The 19359-nt window shown below is 42.6% G+C and overlaps 2 protein-coding genes across 5 annotated transcripts in view; one reads left to right on the plus strand and one right to left on the minus strand.

The window, feature by feature from the left end:
• mlh3 (mutL homolog 3 (E. coli)) overlaps positions 1-19359 on the plus strand; it is a 140992-nt gene that overhangs the window by 114369 nt on the left and 7264 nt on the right. The window contains exons 14-15 of one of the 4 annotated variants that reach the window (XR_009510841.1): positions 3011-3170; positions 8417-10529. The exons of 1 other annotated variant lie outside the window; for it this stretch is intronic. The gene's annotated coding sequence lies outside the window, so the exon portion shown is untranslated. Of the gene's footprint in view, positions 1-3010; positions 3171-8416; positions 10530-19359 lie in introns of those variants that run through there. 2 more of the 4 variants (XR_009510842.1, XR_009510845.1) reach the window with 2 other exon arrangements.
• eif2b2 (eukaryotic translation initiation factor 2B, subunit 2 beta) overlaps positions 1-19359 on the minus strand; it is a 28417-nt gene that overhangs the window by 2339 nt on the left and 6719 nt on the right. Inside the window, exons 4-7 of the mRNA XM_059963046.1 lie at positions 4954-5117; positions 4129-4224; positions 3670-3807; positions 2359-2425 (exon numbers count right to left, since the gene is read on the minus strand). Of these exons, the coding sequence (XP_059819029.1) occupies positions 2359-2425; positions 3670-3807; positions 4129-4224; positions 4954-5117 (465 nt within the window). The remainder of the gene's footprint in view (positions 1-2358; positions 2426-3669; positions 3808-4128; positions 4225-4953; positions 5118-19359) is intronic.

The following is a 19359-nucleotide window of genomic DNA, read 5'->3' on the forward strand; positions in this document are numbered from 1 at the left end:
CTTGGTAAAAGTTATCTGAGTGCTCAAATCTCTTGGGGTGCCCAAACTTTTGCATGGTGCTCCTTTCCTTTTTTTTTAAACTCTGAAATTGTACACAACAAAAATAATACACTAATCTTGCTTAAAATGTTGAAAAGAATGTTTCATCTTTAACCATATAACTTTTGGAGATCAGTTCATCTTCTATTCACTTAACTATTCACAGCAACAGAAATTTTGACCGGGGTGCCCAAACTTTTGCAGGCCACTGTAAATAGTAGGGAGATGGAGGGGTATGGTCCCGGTGCATATCGATGTGAGTAGGCAGTTCAAAGGGTTTCAGGGTGTACTAGATGCTGTAGATTAGTGGTCACCAACCTTTTTCAGCCCAAGATCCCCTACTTCAGCCTTAGTGAAAGGCAAGATCAACCTACTAAATCATTTAGGGAAAAAAACTCAGATTGTACTTCCAACTTGAGGGCCTTTATTTGGGCTAATTGTATTTTAATTACATAAAATGCTTTTGTCAATCTTTCAAATTAATTTAATCAAGAAAACACTGTAACTAGCATATCAAACAGGCCATAGCAGCATCAAGCTCATCCAATAACACCTTGAATAAGTAGTGCCAAAGTGTTTTTGCTCAAATTAAGTTTATCAGTTTGACCACCAGTGTCATTACATGAGAAAAGTCCACGACCTTCCCAGCCAAGGCCTGCTGATGAATCACAGTGATAATCCAGGAAGTCGGGAAAATCAGGGTCATTACGGCACGGTGCTATAAAACCAACGTGAACACTGCGCATTGCTGGGGCCCCATCATTAGTAACTGCCACCAGTTTATGAATGGGGATGTCATTTTCAAAGACATTTTTAAAAAACTCATTGTAAATGTCCTCACCTCTGGTTCTCTAAATGCAAAACAGTGAGGAAGTCCTGCTTTTTTGTAAAATCCTGAAAAGCCATTCTGACAAATACAACAACCTGAGCTGTTTGCATTACATCCAGGGTTTCATCAAACTGTCGTGAAAAATATTCACAGAGTGACAAGTCCTTTAACACTTGTAGATCCATGTCCTCTGAACAGCATGTTTGCTTGGCCTTCAACCCCGATTTCAGCTCCTCAACTGTCCTTGTATTGGTAAACTTACTGAGACACTAGTATAAGTTTCAGGGGTACAGAAGCTAATGACACCACTGTTTTTGTCTCCCATTTCTTGTACATTTGGGGAATGTTGAAATTTAAAGGGAGAGAAGGATTGTAATGAGAGCATTATAAAAATAAATTAATACCAATTAGGATCATAGTAATATAGCAATACTCCCGTTACGGAAACTGTTTGTAAAGAGAGATTGTTTCCAGGGTTGAGGGGTTTTCCTTCCGGTCTTTTCTGCCCAGTGCGCATTAGTGACAACCTTTGTATGCAAATATCATTTACCGTCCTAGATAAAGTTGTTTCTTTTGGGCATGAAGTTGTCGATTTGGTCCTTTTTCAAAGTAGAAATGAATACATATTTGCATCGAAAGGTTTATCAGGCATAATGTGTTTGTGTGTGTATCTATCTATCTATTTATTTTCGGGGTCTACTGGGAAAGTCTCAAAGATTGACCTGTCGATTGTGATCGACTGGTTGGTGACCACTACTGTAGATGATTCTGTGCCCTGCCAAGATCAGTATGCCAGGCAGAAATCAGGGTAAACTTACTGATTTCTTAATGTACTCAATTCGCCAAACTCACCCAGGAAATACAGCAACCTGTGTACACAAAATACTGCTTTCCTACACTCTTGTGCAAGGTCTGTGCTCACTTTACAGAGCCCTGTGGAATGGATGTACAGGACAATCAAGAGGAAATTGTCTTCATCAAAATGTACACCAAGTTGATTATTTAATACAAGCCAGATTTATTATCCATTTCTTCAATGTGATCCAAAATTCTCCATGACTTTCAGATTTATATGCTGCAATTACTCTCCCTTTTCCGAATTTAGTTTCTAACACAGAATTGTCCACCCTTTCTCCTGATGGATATGTTTGAGGGATACACTTTACATGGATTGGAACAGATTTATATTTCAAGGTACAAGTGGCGAAACTTCTGTTAACCAGCTTGAGTTAATTACCCCATTAATTGAGAGACTGGCAAGCCACTTGTAATGACTGAGTTACTGCCTTGTCTTACCAAAGTACACACTTGGGATCCATGCATGCTGTGCTTTAGCAGAATGCACAGGTGTATACTGCCAAATCTACCATAACTACATTGGTGAGTTCAGTGCAACAGAACTAGCTTGTCTTCTCTCAGCAGTACCCAGAGCATATGGACTAGTGGCCAACCTGAGCCCCACGATGGGAGCTGTAACCAGGAACACGTACCTTCAGTGAAAGGGAGCACCTCTTGCGGCGAAACAAACTTGTGCACCGTGTTCTCCTCGTTAGGGAACTGTGAATGAGAAACTGGTTCATATTCAGCAGGAAACACATTCGCACCCGTGACACAGGTACTGAATCAGCAGTCAGATCAGTGCTGAGGATTAGCTGAGATAATAGATGATTAACACCAGAAGTGACAGAGCTCCCTGCACAGTGAGACCAAGCCATGACCAAAAGAGAAAGGAGCAGCAGCAAAGAGCCCGTGCTCTGGAGGTCAAGGCGGGGGGATAGTAGGGGTGGATGGCAGTCAGCAGGAGGCAAGTTCCATATGTTCCACCAGTGTGGGAGATTAGGGAGAAGCCTACATCACTAATGACTATGTCTGCATGGATCAGTTAGACTCAGCAAGGCACATACAGGAACAGTATGTCATAGACAGAGCTTGCAGCAAGTCAGAATCAGACCCTTTGACCCAACTCTACTCACTTCACATTTATGACTGTGTGGCTAAGCACAACTCCAATGCCGTATTTAAGTTTGCTGATGATGGTACTGTTGTAGGCAAAATCAAAGGTGGTGATGAATCAACATATGGGAAGGAGATTGAAAATCCAGCTGAGTGGTATCATAACAACAACTTCTTTCTCAATGATAGCAAACCCAAGGAGCTGAATATTGACTTCAGGAGGAGGAAACTGGAGATCCATGAGCCAGCAACCTTAAATTCCTCAGTGTTATCATTTCAGAGGACCTGTCGTGGGCCCAGCACATCAGTGCAATTAAGGAAGCATGGAAGCATCCTTACTTCCTTAGAGGTTTGTGAAGCTTTGGCGTGTTACCTAATACTTTGACCAACTGCTGTAGATATATGTGGTGGAACGTATATTGACTGGCTGCATCACAGCCTGGTATAGGTGTACAAATTGATTATGTAAGCAGGGAACATGCCAGAGTGGTAGTAAAGCATGAGAAAATTCATCTCGAAAAAAAGAATGAAAACATATTATTTAAACTGAGTCTACAAAACGTTGAGGTACAACAGGGTTGAAGTACAAGAGTACAACCGGTAGATTTGAGCGAAGAGACCTCACTGTAAGCAGTATGGAATAAGGATGAGAAGGTATTTCTTCTGTGGGTCAGATCTCCAGAAAGTTGTGGTGTCAGAGTGTGAATGTATTCTAGGTGAAGGAACTAGGGGTCTGAGGCAGCAGGAAACAGGTATTGACGTTAAAGATGGATTAGCCTTGATCTGACTGAACAGTGCTAAAGGTGTAAACATGAGATTTGTGGAGGAGAGCTTAGGTGAGGATGTACCTGTGGACACAGCTTGTACATGGCAGCACAGACAATGACCGGTGTGGAAAAGTGCCTGGCAGCCAGAGCCAGGGTGTGGGCGCCATTCACCGCCCGCAGGCCCCCATTGGCGAGGATGGTTTTGGTACCAATGATGACCTGTAGAGACACCAGGAAACCAAATCACTACAGGCATGCCCCTCCCAACTCCAACACCCTCCTCAAACAGCCTCTGAAACTACTACTCCTACAGACCCACCCCCCACCCAACTCTCCCCTCAAGCTGCTCACCCCTTTGCTACCCATCTCTCACCTCCTGACCCAGCTCTTCCCTCAGTGCTGCTCCACTGCCTCATTGGCTCTCCCCTCCCCACAATACCCCACCATCTCCCTCCCTCTCACCACATTCCTTCCCTCCTTGTCAGCTCTTCCCTGTCCTGCACCACGATCCCCATAGTATACAGCATCCTCAGACCGTACCTTATTGACACGTGACATGACAGCGAAGATAGCAGCATCAGTGATGACGGTTGTTTCGATCCCAGCAGCAGACAGCGCAACAGACATTTCGTGACCCTAGAATCCGGAGATTGAGGTGAATTTCTTATCTGAGCCCAGGTGGATGATCCCTTAACAGGAGTGGGGGGGAGCCCCAGTGGGGAACCTCTGTGGAAGAGGCAGGACCAGTGAGCACTGGAGATGGGGCAGACAGAAACAGTTGCGAGAGGTGGGCAGACATGAATGTCAATGAGGTCTCCTGCCCAAACAAGAGAAAATCTGCAGATGGTGAAAATCCAAGCAACACACACAAAATGCTAGAGGAACGCAGCAGGCCAGGCAGCATCTACAAAAATTGTACAGTCAACGTTTCGGGCAGAGACCTGTCAGCAGGACTGGAGTAAAAAAGATGAGGAGTCAGAGTTAAAAGTTGGGGGGGGAGGAGGGAGAAACACAAGGTGATAGGTGAGGCTGGGAGGTGGGGGGTGTAAAGAGCTGGGAAGTTGATTGGTGAAAGAAATATAGGGCTAGAGAAGGGGGAATCCAACAGGAGAGGACAGAAGGCCATAGCAGATAGAAAAGGAGGGGTGGGAAGGAGATAAGGTGAGAGAGGGAAAAGTGGATGGGAAATGGTGGAAGTGGGGAGTGACCATTACCGGAAGTTTGAGAAATCAATGTTTGTGCGATCAGGTTGGAGGCTGCCCAGACTGAATATAAGGCGTTGCTCCTCCAACCTGAGTATGGCCTCATCGTGACTCCCTCCCCATCTCCCTGCCGAGCCCCGAGTCCCTCACCACTCCTACTAACCTGGCAGTAGGGCGCACACTCGGCCACAATGACATGGAAGATGCGTTTTCGAGCAGCCTCTTTAAGGAAAGCTTCCACAGTTGGGGATCTTCCCAGAGTCATGATCACCTCGTTGGAATGGATGTGCTCCAGGGCTTGCATTGTAATGTTATCCATTGTCCCTTCTGCAAACACCAGACACTTGCACAGTTACTGCACAGGCCAATTGGCCCATTGCACTGCTGCTGATCAAAGATGGAGCTATCAGGATAAATGCCACACCCAGCTCATTCTATCCCCACACCATTTCCGAGTGCACTTCCTGCTCCCCTTTAATCAAGAACTGCGGTATGACCAATCAACAAAAGGAAGTGTATAAATAAAGCTACCTTTTCAATCAGGTCAGTAATCAACATTTAAAAGGCAGAGATGAGGAAATCTGCAGATGCTGGAAATTCAAACACACACAAAAAGCTGGTGGAACACAGCAGGCCAGGCAGCATCTATAGGAAGTACAGTCGACGTTTCAGGCCAAGACCCCTCGTCAGGAATGAAATGTCGACTGTACTTCTTCCTATAGATGCTGCCTGGTCTGCTGCATTCCATCAGCATTTTGTGTGTGTTGTTTAAAAGGCAGAGCTTCACGGAATTGCAATTCTTGGAATTGGGCTGCAACCAATCAACGAGGGATTCATTAGAAAGAGTGAGTAAAAATACCGCAAGTGCAAGCAGAGCAGCCATTCTTTTCAGTGTGCGAGTGTTCAGAGTTGCTTTGACTCATCAGGGCTTGGTAAAGTATCCGGTAAGTTTCTCTCTTTCATTGTCTTTGTTCATTCCTTCTCTGTTAGTGCATAGTAGTGTAGTGAGAATGGCTCTAGGGCAGTGTTTTCTACTCTGTGTGGTATGTCTGGGAGACCTCCACTCTCCAGATAAACACATTTGCACCAGGTGCACTGAGCTGCAGCTGAGAAAATTAAACTTGTATGGGAGACTAGGGATGTGATAGACAGGGAAAGTAGTCATCCATCAGTTGCAGGGGATGGGTAACTAGGTGACTATCAGGAGATGGAGGTGAAATGCACAACCAGTGCAGAGTACACTTGTGGCCATTTCCCCAATATTAGTTACACAACTTTGTTGAGTAAACAGAACTCAGTGAGTGAGTGGGCCAGTGAAGGAGTGGAGCTTTGACTCGAGAGACTTTGACGAGAAGAGGTGGAGGACGAGTTTGTTCCCAGTTAGTCTTTACAATGCCTCCTGAGACGGTGATGTGCCTCTCCTGTGAGATGTGGCAGTCTTGGGGGAACTCCCTTCTCCCGCAGAGTCGCATCTGCCAGAAGCGCTTGCGGCTGGGTGATCTGGAAGACCGTGTAAGGAATCTGGAGCAGCAGCTAGATAACCTTTGACTCATAAGGGAAAATGAGGCAGTCATAGATGAGAGCTACAGGGAGGTAGTCACACTTAGGCTGCCGGAAGCAGGTCGTTGGGTGACAGTCCGAGGGGGGAAGCGAAGGAAAGTAGACAGGTAGTGCAGAGCACCCCTGTAGCCATTCACCTGAATAATAAGTTTACCATCCTGGATGCTGTTGGCGAGGACATCCGACCAGGTGTGAGCCAAGGTGGCAGGGCCTCTGGCACTGAGTCTGACCCTGTGGTGCAGAAGGATGGGACGGAGAAGAGGAGAGCTGTCGTCATTGGAGACTCTATAGTCAGGGGAGCAGACTGGAGATTCTGTGGACATGAGAAGAACACCCGCATGGTTTGTTGCCTCGCAGGTGCCAGTGTCCGGGAAGTCTCTGACGGGGTGCATGACATCCTGGTACGAGAGGGAAAGCAACCAGATGTCATGATACATGTTGGTACCAACGACATAGGCAGTAAGATGAATGAGGTTCTGAAGTGTGAATTTCGGGAACTAGGCAGAAGGCTGAAGAACAGGACCTCAAGGGTGGCGTTATAACCATATAACAATGAAAGCACGGAAACAGGCCATCTCGGCCCTTCTAGTCCGTGCAGAACGCTTACTCTCACCTAATCCCACTGACCCGCACACAGCCCATAACCCTCCATTCCTTTCCTGTCCATATATCTATCCAATTTTGCTTCAAATGACAATACCGAACCTGCCTCTACCACTTCTACAGGAAGCTCATTCCACACAGCTATCACTCTCTGAGTAAAGAAATTTCCCCCTCGTGTTACCCTTAAACTTTTGCCCCCTATGTCTCAACTCAAGTCCTCTTGTTTGAATCTCCCCTACTCTCAATGGAAAAAGCCTATCCACGTCAACTCTATCTATCCCCCTCATAATTTTAAATACCTCTATCAAGTCCCCCCTCAACCTTCTACACTCCAAAGAATAGACCTAACTTGTTCAATCTTTCCCTGTAACTTAGGTGCTGAAACCCAGGTATCATTCTAGTAAATCTTCTCTATACTCTCTCTATTTTGTTGACATCTTTCCTATAATTCGGTGACCAGAACTGTCCACAGTACTCCAAATTCAGCCTTACCAATGCCTTGTACAATTTTAACATTACATCCCAACTCTTATACTCAATGCTCTGATTTATAAAGGCCAGCATACCAAAAGCTTTCTTCACCACCCTATCCACATGAGACTCCACCTTCAGGGAACTATGCACCATTATTCCTAGATCACTCTGTTCTACTGCATTCTTCAATGCCCTAACATTTACCACGTATGTCCTATTTGGATTATTCCTACCAAAATGTAGCACCTCACACTTAACAGCATTAAACTCCATCTGCCATCCCTCAGCCCGCTCTTCTAACTGGCCTAAACCTCTCTGCAAACTTTGAAAACCTACTTCATTATCCACACCACCACCTACCTTAGTATCATCTGCATACTTACTAATCCAATTTACCACCCCATCATCCAGATCATTAATGTATATGACAAACAACACTGGACCCAGTACAGATCCCTGAGGCACACCACTAGTCACCGGCCTCCAACCTGACAAACAGTTATCCACCACTACTCTCTGGCATCTCCCATCCAGCCACTGTTGAATCCATTTTACTACTTCAATATTAATACCTAACGATTGAACCTTCCTAACTAACCTTCCATGCGGAACCTTGTCAAAGGCCTTACTGAAGTCCATATAGACAACATCCACTGCTTTACCCTTGTCAACTTTCCTAGTAACCTCTTCAAAAAATTCAGTAAGATTTGTCAAACATGATCTTCCACGCACAAATCTATATTGACTGTTCCTAATCAGACCCTGTCTATCCAGATAATAATATATACCATCTCTAAGAATACTTTCCATTAATTTACCCACCACTGATGTCAAACTGACAGGCCTATAATTGCTAGGTTTACTCTTCGAACCCTTTTTTAAACAATGGAAGGACTTCCGGTAAGATGGTGATTACTTAGCTGCTCCGAACTTTTGTTCCTTTATTTTCGCTATCTTTGCACTAAATGTCTCCATTTTTTAAACCTTAGTTAGGAACTTTATTTGGTCTCTTTCACTCGCCTGCGAACACATTTACCTTACAATGTCTAACAAGAGTTCTAAATCCGGGAAAAAGGAAGCTACGGCTCTCCCAACGGAGACCCTCGGTGTTCTGGAACAACATCGGGATGATATTTTAAAGGAATTTAGAACTGCTTTCAACCAGCTGGACGCCAAACTGGATCAGATCAACACTAGAGTGGACGAACATGCTGAACACTTATCTCGCATCGATTCGACTTCTGAAGATTTAAAAAGTCATGTTCGATACTTGGAGACTCTCTGTTCCAGCCTAGAGGAAAAGTATAACAAACTCTTTTCCAAAATGGTGGATCTTGAAAACCGGAGCAGACGTTGCAATCTACGAATTCTTGGTTTGCCAGAGGCCACCGAATAGGGATCACCTGTGAAGTTCTTCTCTGAGTTCCTTTGTGAGATGTTTGGAAAAGATTTGCTTCCTAATCTGCCTGAGCTGGAAAGGGCACACAGGGTCTATGCTCCCCCCGCAATTCTGGGCTCCCGCCCACGACCGGTAATTTTGTGCTTTCATCAATACCAGGTAAAAAACCATTTGATTATGGAGGCATGTCGCAGAGGTACTTTTGCTTTTCAAAATACAGTCATTCGCCTTGTGGAGGATTTTGCCCCCCAGGTTTTAAAGATGCGTGCTGAGTTTAAAGGTGTAATGAAAGTGCTTTTTGATCGTGGTTTTAGACCCTCTCTTTGCAATCCTGCCGATTTACGAATTACGCTTACTACTGGAAAATATAAGTGGTTTCAGTCAGTGAAGGAGGCTGAGGCATTTGTTGGAAGTCTTCCGGCTATCCAGCCATCTTGGGAACCCGATCGGACCTCCTAAAATGGTGGATAAGTACCTCCTGTAGTAAAATTACTTTTTCCGGTCTCAGACCTTACTTGAATCACTCAGACATTATTTATTGAAACTCTAAGAGCTGTTGACAATCTCTCCCTGGATTTGGTGTGTCTTTTTTTTAAATAGACATTCTGTGCTTAATGTTTCCCTGTGGATGTTTAAATTGTACTTGTGTAATCTATTTTATTCTTGTATAACTTTATAGAGTTCTACACTTGACTCTAACTTGTTTTGGAGGTTTGAAGTCTTTATTGAAGGCCTCCCTGTTGGTTGATTCAGTTTAACTTCTGATTATTTTTTTTTCACTTTTTTTTATTTTTGATTTTTTTTCTCTCTGTAAATGGTTGATAAGTATTCTCCTTGAATCTACAATTTTCCCCTTCCTCCCTTTTTTTCCCTTTCTCTTCCTTTAACCTTCTATAATTTTTCACGGGTAGGTTAGTTTTGGTTTTCTTCTGATTTTCTTTGCATTAAGTTTTATATTTCTGCAGAAGATGTTCCAATTTGTAGTTATGTTTTCTAGTGCATAAACTAGGTTACCATTTGCTATAGTATTTATATGGAACTGCTGTTAATGACACAGATCTGGAAGTTATATTTGGGTTAATTTTTTTGGTAGAGCTAGCTGCTTTTTTTGGTAGCCATCTAGTTTTGGGTTGCGTGGATGGGGTGGGTTTTCCAGTTCTAACATCACTCACTGTATTTATTGTTTTCCTTTGTTGCTCAGGACATGTTTATGTTTTGATTTTACAAATCTATATTTACATTTCTGCTCCCAGACTGTTATTGTATTGCTTGACTTTTTATATGCCTACTGCCTTTTATGCATTAATAATTGATAATGGCTAGTGCACTTAAATTCGTGAGCTTGAATGTAAAGGGATTGAATCACCCTGTTAAAAGGAGAAAGGTATTCTCACATATTAAACAACTCAAAGCTGATTTCCTTCAAGAAACCCATATTTGTTGTTTTGATAACTCCCGGCTTCTGTCAAAGTGGGCGGGTCAGCATTTTCATTCATCCTTTGCTGCTAAAGCTGGGGGGGGGGGTCTCCATCCTTATTAACTCAAATATTCCTTATGAACTCCATAATAAACTATCTGATACAAATGGCCGTTTTATTATTGTTTCTGGTAAACTATATAACACTAAAGTTGTACTAGCAAACCTGTATGCCCCCAACTTTGATGATGTTAACTTTTTTGAACGTTTTTTTTCCTCACTACCAGACTTAAACTCATACTCTCTTATACTGGGTAGAGACTTCAACTGTTGGTTAGATCCTAATTTGGATTGATCGTACTCTGTTACCAGACCACCTACTAAATCTGCCTTAGCTATCCAATCGTTTCTCTCTAATTTTGGTATCTCTGATATATGGCGTTTCCTTCATCCTACTGAGAGAGATTATTCTTTTTTTTAACATGTTCACCATACCTTCACTAGAATTGACTATTTCTTACTTGATAACCAACTTATTCCATTTGCCTATTCTTGTGACTATCAAAGTATACTGATTTCTGACCATGCCCCAATTACTCTCTCTTTAAACTTTCCTGGTCTCCCTCAGAGGAATAAACACTGGCGGTTTGATACGACTTTATTATTGGATGATGATTTTCTAAAATTTATTAAGGATCAGATAACCTTTTATTTTAACACCAATACATCACCTGAAGTGTCATCCCAGATTGTCTGGGATGCCATGAAAGCATATCTGAGGGGGTCAAATAATCTCTTACACAGCAAATCTCAACAGAGGGTCCTGTGCAGATTGATTAGACCTCATTAACCAGATTAAAGAATTGGATCAACTGTATGCTCAAACTAAGAACCCTGAACTATACAAGAAGTGTGTAGAACTCCAAACTAAATTTAATCTTCTGTCTACTCAACCTGTTGAACGCCAACTTCTCAAAAGCAAGAGTTGCTTTTACATTCATGGTGATAAGTCTGGTAAATTTCTAGCCAATCTGCTGAGGCGTTCCAAAGCCAAACAACGTATTACAAAGATCCGGAAGGAGAACGGAGACTTTACATTGGATCATTTAGAAATTAATGACACATTTAAAAAATTCTATTCTCGGCTTTATTCCTCTGAATCTTTGAATGACAATATCTCTGTTGATCAATTTTTAAATAATCTGAATATTCCTTCACTTTCATCTGATTTTAAAGCCAAACTTAATGCGCCTATATCATCAGAAGAAATATCTTTTGCAATTTCTGCACTATCCTCAGGGAAATCTCCTGGACCTGATGGGTTCCCTGTAGAATTTTATAAACCATTCTTTTCACTTCTTTCTCCTCAGTTACTCTCAGTATTATCTGACTCGTTTAATTACGGCAAATTGCCACCCTCTTTTAATGAGGCATCTATTATTCTTCTATTTAAAAAGGGTAAAGACCCAACAGAGTGTTCCTCGTATAGGCCGATTTCTTTGCTCAATGTTGATGTAAAGATCTTGGCTAAAGTTTTGGCTTATAGATTAGAAACCGTTATTCCCTCTATTATTTCTGATGACCAATCAGGTTTTATTAAAAACCGTCTCCCTTTTTTTAACATTCGGCGTTTATTTAATATTTTATATTCACCTCCAACTGGGATTCCTGAATGTGTTATTTCCCTCAATGCGGAGAAAGCATTTGATTGTATAGAGTGGAACTACCTTTTTGCAGTCTTAGAAAAATTTGACCTCGGTCAAAGTTTCATCTCTTGGTTCAAATTGCTGTACTTGTGTCCCACTGCCTCTGTTTTAACTAATTTTCAGAAATCCCAGGTATTTAATCTCAAATGTGGCACCCATCAGGGATGCCCCTTAAGTCCCTTTCTCTTTGATTTGGCTATAGAACCTTTGGCGATAACATTTCAAAATTGTCCTGAATTGACCGGGATTTGGAGAGGGGGTGTTGAGCATTAAGTTTCTCTTTATGCTGATGACTTATTACTCTTTCTCTCAAACCCGTCTACATCTTACCTCCAATGTTTTCACTTCTTGACCAGTTTAGCCAGATCTCTGGCTATAAACTTAATTTACATAAGAGCGAACTTTTCCCAATTAATAAAGAAGCACAAAAATTAACATTTCGTGATCTCCCTTTTAAAGTAGTCCATAATCAATTTACTTATCTTGGGATTACAGTCACAAGGAAGTTTAAAGATCTCTTTCGTGAAAACTTTGCCAATCTTTCATATACCATAAAACAGAGTCTCGTACAATGGTCACCTCTATCTATGTCTTTGGTAGGTCGTATTAATGTTGTTAAAATGTATGTTCTCCCTAAATTTTTATACTTATTTCAATCAATCCCAATTTTTATTTCTAAATCTTTTTTTGATTCTTTAGACTCTATTATTTTGTCATATCTGTAGAAGAATAAGTGCTCTAGAATTAATAAAATCCATCTCCAAAAACCTAAAAAAGAGGGTGGCATGGCTTTACCTAACTTTCCTTTATATTATTGGGCAGCTAATATACGTTGTGCTACCTTTTGATCTTTCTTTCATGGCCAACCCGAGTGCCTTAATTGGGTGGCAGTGGAGTTGAGCTCCACTAAAGGATTATCCATCTCTGCACTTCTTGGCTCTGCACTCCCTAGTAGTTTGTCCAGATTAATAGCTAATCCTCTTGTTAGACACACTTTGCGTATATGGGCTCAGTTTAGGAAATTCTATGGTTTCCATGGTTTTTCCGTTTCCAGTCCTGTCGTACATAATCACCTTTTTTTTTACCTACTACGTATGATTCAGCATTCCATGTTTGGTATAGGAAGGGCATTAGACATTTTGAAGATCCTTTCATTGATAATCGCTTTGCTTCTTTTCAACAGCTCTCTTTTAAGTTCAATCTGCCCAATGCTCATTTCTTTAGATATCTCCAAATTAGACACTTTATTGCTCCTTTAATTCCTAACTTTCCTGAAATGCCTATGAAAAATGCTATGGACTTATTTCTTTCCATTAATCCACTAGGTAAAGGTTTAATATCAATTATTCGAGATAAATTAGCAGCCTTACGACGGGCCCCTGTGGATAAAATTAAAATGGCATGGGAGCAAGATTTAAATACCTCCTTATCTGATGAGATTTGGGACTCGATTCTCAAATCGGTTAATTCAACCTCTCTTTGTGCTGGCCATTGCCTTTTACAGTTTAAGATTGTTCATAGAGCCCATACGTCTAAATCTAAACTATCTCGATTTTACCCTAACATTAGTCCGCTTTGTGATAAATGCAAGAGGGGCGAAGCCTCTCTCATTCATATGTACTGGTTCTGTCCTAGCTTGGAGAAATTTTGGAAAGATGTCTTCACTACGTTATCATATATTCTGAATCACCACATAGAACCAAACTCTTTAATTGCTTTGTTCTGTTTCTGGGGCGAGACAGATTTACGTCTGAGTCCGACCAAATGCCGAATATTATCCTTTGCCTCTCTCCTGGCTAGACGCTTGATCCTTCTTAGATGGAGAGATGTTGCCCCGCCCACTCATGCTCAATGGCTTAACGACATTATGACCTGCTTGGACCTCAAAAAAAATTTGTTATTCAGTTCTTAATTTGGATTTAAAGTTCCATAAGGTCTGGGGACCTTTTATCGAGTACTTTCATAACCTTCCTCTTGACTAGGGTTGTTTTTTTTTCAGTCCCTTGCTTTCAGCTCCCTTTTTTTTGGTAGTAGGCATTATTATCCTCTGTTGCTAAGTGTATTCACAGTTTGGGAGTTTGATTGTCCTGATTTATATTCTCTATATTGTGTTGTGGTTGGTCTGGAGTTTTTTTTTGTGTTGTGGGGCTTGGGGAGGATACTAAGTTTACTTGTCTTCAATTTGGGTGCTTTTTTCTAATTCTCTTTCTTTGTATCACATTGTCATTGTATGCTTAATTTTGCACTGTATTAATGTTCCTCATTTTGATCTGGGGTTTTTTAATTTGTAGTTATGTAGAAATTGTATAAAAAAAAACTAATAAAAAAAAAACAAAAAAAAAACAATGGAACCACATGATCAATACACCAATCCTCCGGCACCATTCCCGTTTCTAATGACATTTGAAATATTTCTGTCAGAGCCTCTGCTATTTCTACACTAACCTCTCTCAAGGTCCTAGGGAATATCCTGTCAGGACACCAGTACTTCCTCCTCTTTAGTCGTCATAGTTTCCATAACTTCCCCACTTGTTTCCCTTACCTTACACAATTCAATATCCTTCTCCTTAGTGAATACTGAAGAAATTGTTCAAAATCTCCCCCATCTCTTTTGGCTCCACACATAGCTGTCTACTCTGATTCTCTAAGGGACCAATTTTATCCCTCACTATCCTTTTACTATTAATATAACTGTAGAAACCCATCAGATTTATTTTTACTTTACTTGCCAATGCAACCTCATATCTTCTTTTAGCTTTTCTAATTTCTTTCTTAAGATTCTTCTTACATTCTTTATATTCCTCGAGCACCTCATTTACTCCATGCTGCCTATATTTATCGTAGATATCTCTCTTGTTCCTAACCAAGTTTCCAATATCCCTTGAAAACCATGGCTCTCTCAAACTTTTAACCATTCCTTTCCATCTAACAGGAACATAAGGATTCTGTACCCTCAAAATTTCACCTTTAAATAACCGCCATTTCTCTATAAAACAAATTGTCCCAATCCACTCCTTCTAAATCCTTTCACATCACCTCAAAGTTAGCCTTTCTCCAATCAAAAATCTCAGCCCTGGGTCCAGTCCTCTCCTTCTCCATAATTATATTGAAACTAATGGCATTGTGATCACTGGACCTGAAGTGCTCCCCAGCACATACCTTCATCACCTGACCTATTTCATTCCCTAACAGAAGATCCAACACTGCCCCTTCTCTAGTTGGTACCTCTATGTATTGCTGCAAAAAATTAGCGCACATTTTACAAACTCCAAACCATCCATCCCTTTTACAGTATGGGCTTCCCAGTCTATGTGTGGCGTTCTCAGGATTGCTGCCAGTGCTACGTGATAACGATGGTAAGAATTGCAGGAGATGGCAGTTGAATGTGTGGCCGAGGAGTTGGTACAGGGGGCAGGGTTTTAGGTTTTTGGATCATTCGGATCTCTTCTGGGGAAGGTGGGACCTGTACAGATTGGATGGGTTGTACCTGAACTCGAGGGGGAGCAATATCCTTGCTGGTAGCTTTGCTAGCATGATTCGGGAGGGTTTAAACTAATTTGCAAGGGGGATGGGACCCGTAGCGATAGAGCAGCGAAAGAAGTGCATGGAGTAAAGCCAGATCTAATATATAGAGAGGCTTTGAGGAAAGAGCAGCAGAATAAAAGGTGTAAAGGTAGAAGAGCTAAAGTGTGTGTACTTCAATACAAGAAGCATCAGGAACAAAGGTGATGAACTGAGAGCTTGAATACATACATGGAATTATGATGTAGTGGCCATTACGGAGACTTGGCTGGCACCAGGGCAGGAATGGATTCTCAATATTCCTGGATTTCAGTGCTTTAAAAGGGATTGGGGGGGGGAGGGGAGGAGGGGTGGCATTACTGGTCAGGGATACTATAACAGCTGCAGAAAGGGTGGGTAATGTAGCAGGATCCTCTTTTGAGTCAGTATGGGTGGAAGTCAGGAACAGGAAGGGAGCAGTTACTCTACTGGGGGTATTCTATAGGCCCCTTGGTAGCAGCAGAGATACCGAGGAGCAGATTGGGAGGCAGATTTTGAAAAGGTACAAAAATAACAGGGTTGTTATCACGGGTGACTTTAACTTCCCTAATATTGATTGGCACTTGATTAGTTCCAAGGGTTGAGATGGGGCAGAATTTGTTAAATGTGTCCAGGATGGATTCCTGTCACAGTATGTTGACAGGCCAACTAGGGGGAATGCCATACTAAATCTAGTATTAGGTAACGAACCAGGTCAGGTCACAGATCTGTCAGTGGGTGAGCATCTGGGGGACAGTGATCACCACTCCCTGGCCTTTAGCATTATCATGGAAAAGGACAGAATCAGAGAGGACAGGAAAATTTTTAATTGGGGAAGGGCAAATTATCAGGCTATAAGGCTAGAACTTGCGGGTGTGAATTGGGATGATGTTTTTACAGGGAAATGTACTATGGATATGTGGTCGATGTTTAAGGATCTCTTGCAGGATGTTAGGGATAAATTTGTCCCGGTGAGGAAGATAAAGAATGGTAGGGTGAAGGAACCATGGGTGACAAGTGAGGTGGAAAGTCTAGTCAGGTGGAAGAAGGCTGCATACATGAGGTTTAGGAAGCAAGGATCAGATGGTTCTGTTGAGGAATATAGGGTAGCAAGAAAGCAGCTTAAGAAGGGACTAAGAAGAGCAAGAAGGGGGCATGAGAAGGCCTTGGTGAGTAGGGTAAAGGAAAACCCCAAGGGATTCTTCAATTATGTGAAGGACAAAAGGATGACGGGAGTGAAGGTAGGACCAATTAGAGATAAAAGTGGAAAGTTGTGCCTGGAGGCTGTGGAAGTAAGTGAGGTCCCCAATGAATACTTCTCTTCGGTATTCACCAATGAGAGGGAACTTGATGACGGTGAGGACAATATGAGTGAGGTTGATGTTCTGGAGCATGTTGATATTAAGAGAGAGGAGGTGTTGGAGTTGTTAAAATACATTAGGACTAATAAGTCCCCAGGGCCTGACGGAATATTCCCCAGGCTGCTCCACAAGACAAGAGAAGAGATTGCTGAGCTTCTGGCTAGGATCTTTATATCCTTGTTGTACACGGGAATGGTACCAGAAGATCGGAGGGAGGCGAATGTTGTCCCCTTGTTCAAAAAAGGTAGTAGGGATAGTCCGGGTAATTATAGATCAGTGAGTCTTATGTCCGTGGTGGGAAAGCTGTTGGAAAAGATTCTCAGAGATAGGATCTTTGGGCATTTAGAGAATCATGGTCTGATCAGGGACAGTCAGCATGGTTTTGTGAAGGGCAGATCGTGTCTAACAAGCCTGATAGAGTTGAGGAGGTGACCAGGCATATAGATGCGGGTAGTGCAGTGGATGTGATCTACATGGATTTTAGTAAGGCATTTGACAAGGTTCCACACGGTAGGCTTATTCAGAAAGTCAGAAGGCATGGGATCCAGGGAAGTTTGGCCAGGTGGATTCAGAATTGGCTTGCATGCAGAAGGCAGAGGGTTGTGGTGGAGGGAGTACATTTAGATTGGAGGGTTGTGACTGGTGGTGTCCCACAAGGATCTGTTCTGGGACCTCTACTTTTCGTGATTTTTATTAACGACCTGGATGTGAGGGTAGAAAGGTGGGTTGGCAAGTTTGCAGATGACACAAAGGTTGGTGGTGGTGTAGATAGTGTATAGGATTGTCAAATATTGCAGAGAGACATTGATAGGAATGCAGAAGTGGGCTCAGAAATGGCAGATGGTGTTCAACCTGGAGAAGTGTGAGGTGGTACACTTTGGAAGGACAAACTCCAAGGCAGAGTACAAAGTAAATGGCAGGATACTTGGCAGTGTGGAGGATCAGAGGGATCTGGGGGTACATGTCCACAGATCCCTGAAAGTTGCCTCACAGTTAGATAGGATAGTTACGAAAGCTTATGGTGTTAGCTTTCATAAGTCAAGGGATACAGTTTAAGAGACGCGATGTAATGATGCAGCTCTATAAAACTCTAGTTAGGCCTCACTTGGAGTACTGTGTCCAGTTCTGGTCGCCTCACTGTAGGAAGGATGTGGAAGCATTGGAAAGGGTACAGAGGAGATTTACCAGGACGCTGCCTGGCTTAGAGAGTATGGATTATGATCAGAGATTAAGGGAGCTAGGGCTTTACTCTTTGGAGAGAAGGAGGATGAGAGGAGACATGATAGAGGTGTACAAGATATTAAGAGGAATAGACAGAGTGGGCAGCCAGCGCCTCTTCCCCTGGGTATCACTGCTCAGTGCAAGAGGACATGGCTTTAAGGTAAGGGGAGGGAAGTTCAAGGGGGATATTAGGGGAAGGTTTTTCACTCAGAGTGGTTGGTGCGTGGAATGCAGTGCCTGAGTCAGTGGTGGAGGCAGATACACTAGTGAATTTTAAGAGACTACTAGACAGGTATATGGAGGAATTTAAGGTGGGGGGTTATATGGGAGGCAAGGTTTGAGGGTTGGCACAACATTGTGGTCCGAAGGGCCTGTCATGTGCTGTACTATTCTAAATCTAAATTCTAAACTTTAGATACTGCTGAGGTACACAGCCTAAACAGGGGGTGGGGAAGGTGGGGGGGGGGGGGAGAGCTAGAACAACTGGGTCTCTGGCACTGTGTATGGTGCTGTGACTCAGAAAAGCAGAGAGGTGAAGATCAGTGTAGTGGCGATTGGAGATTCCATAGTCAGAGGAACAGAGATGAGCTTTTGTGGACGCAATAGATATGCCTGGATAGTACGTTGCAGCCAGGTGCGAGTGCCGGGGGTCTCGGATCAGGTCCACGATATTCTCAAGGGCAAAGATGAGCAGCCCAAAGTCTTGGTACCTATTGGCACCAATGACATAGGGAGACAAGGTGAGGTCTTGTACAGAAATTCTAGGGAGCTAGGTAGAAAGCTGAAAAACAGGACCTCAAGAGTAGAAATCTCTGTATTGCTGCCTGTGCCACACACCAGGGAACTGTTGCAGGGGGCGGGGGTTCAGATTTATGGATTATTGGGAGCTCTTCTGGGGAAGGTACAACCTGTTGAAAGGGACAGGTTACCCCTGAACCCGAAGGAGACCAATATCCTTGCAGGCAGGTTTGCTACAGCTATTCGTGAGTGCTTAAACTAATTTGGTAGGGGAATGGGAACCAGAGTGATAGTGCTCAGGATGAGGTAGTTGGTTTACAAACAAAAGCAGTGAAAAGGGTGAATACAGGACTGAAAGGTGTTATATTTGTATGTGCACGGTATATGAAATAAGGTAGATGAGCTTGTAGCAGTTACAGATTGGCAGGTACGATATTGTAGGCATCACTGAATCATGATTATAGTTGGGAGCTTAATATCCAAGGGTACACATTGTATCAAAAGAACAGGCAGATAGGTAGAGGGAGTGGCGTGGCTCTGTTGGTAAAAA

This window comes from Hypanus sabinus, chromosome 2 (genome assembly GCF_030144855.1).
Source record: "Hypanus sabinus isolate sHypSab1 chromosome 2, sHypSab1.hap1, whole genome shotgun sequence".
In the NCBI taxonomy this organism is placed as follows: Eukaryota; Metazoa; Chordata; class Chondrichthyes; order Myliobatiformes; family Dasyatidae; genus Hypanus; species Hypanus sabinus.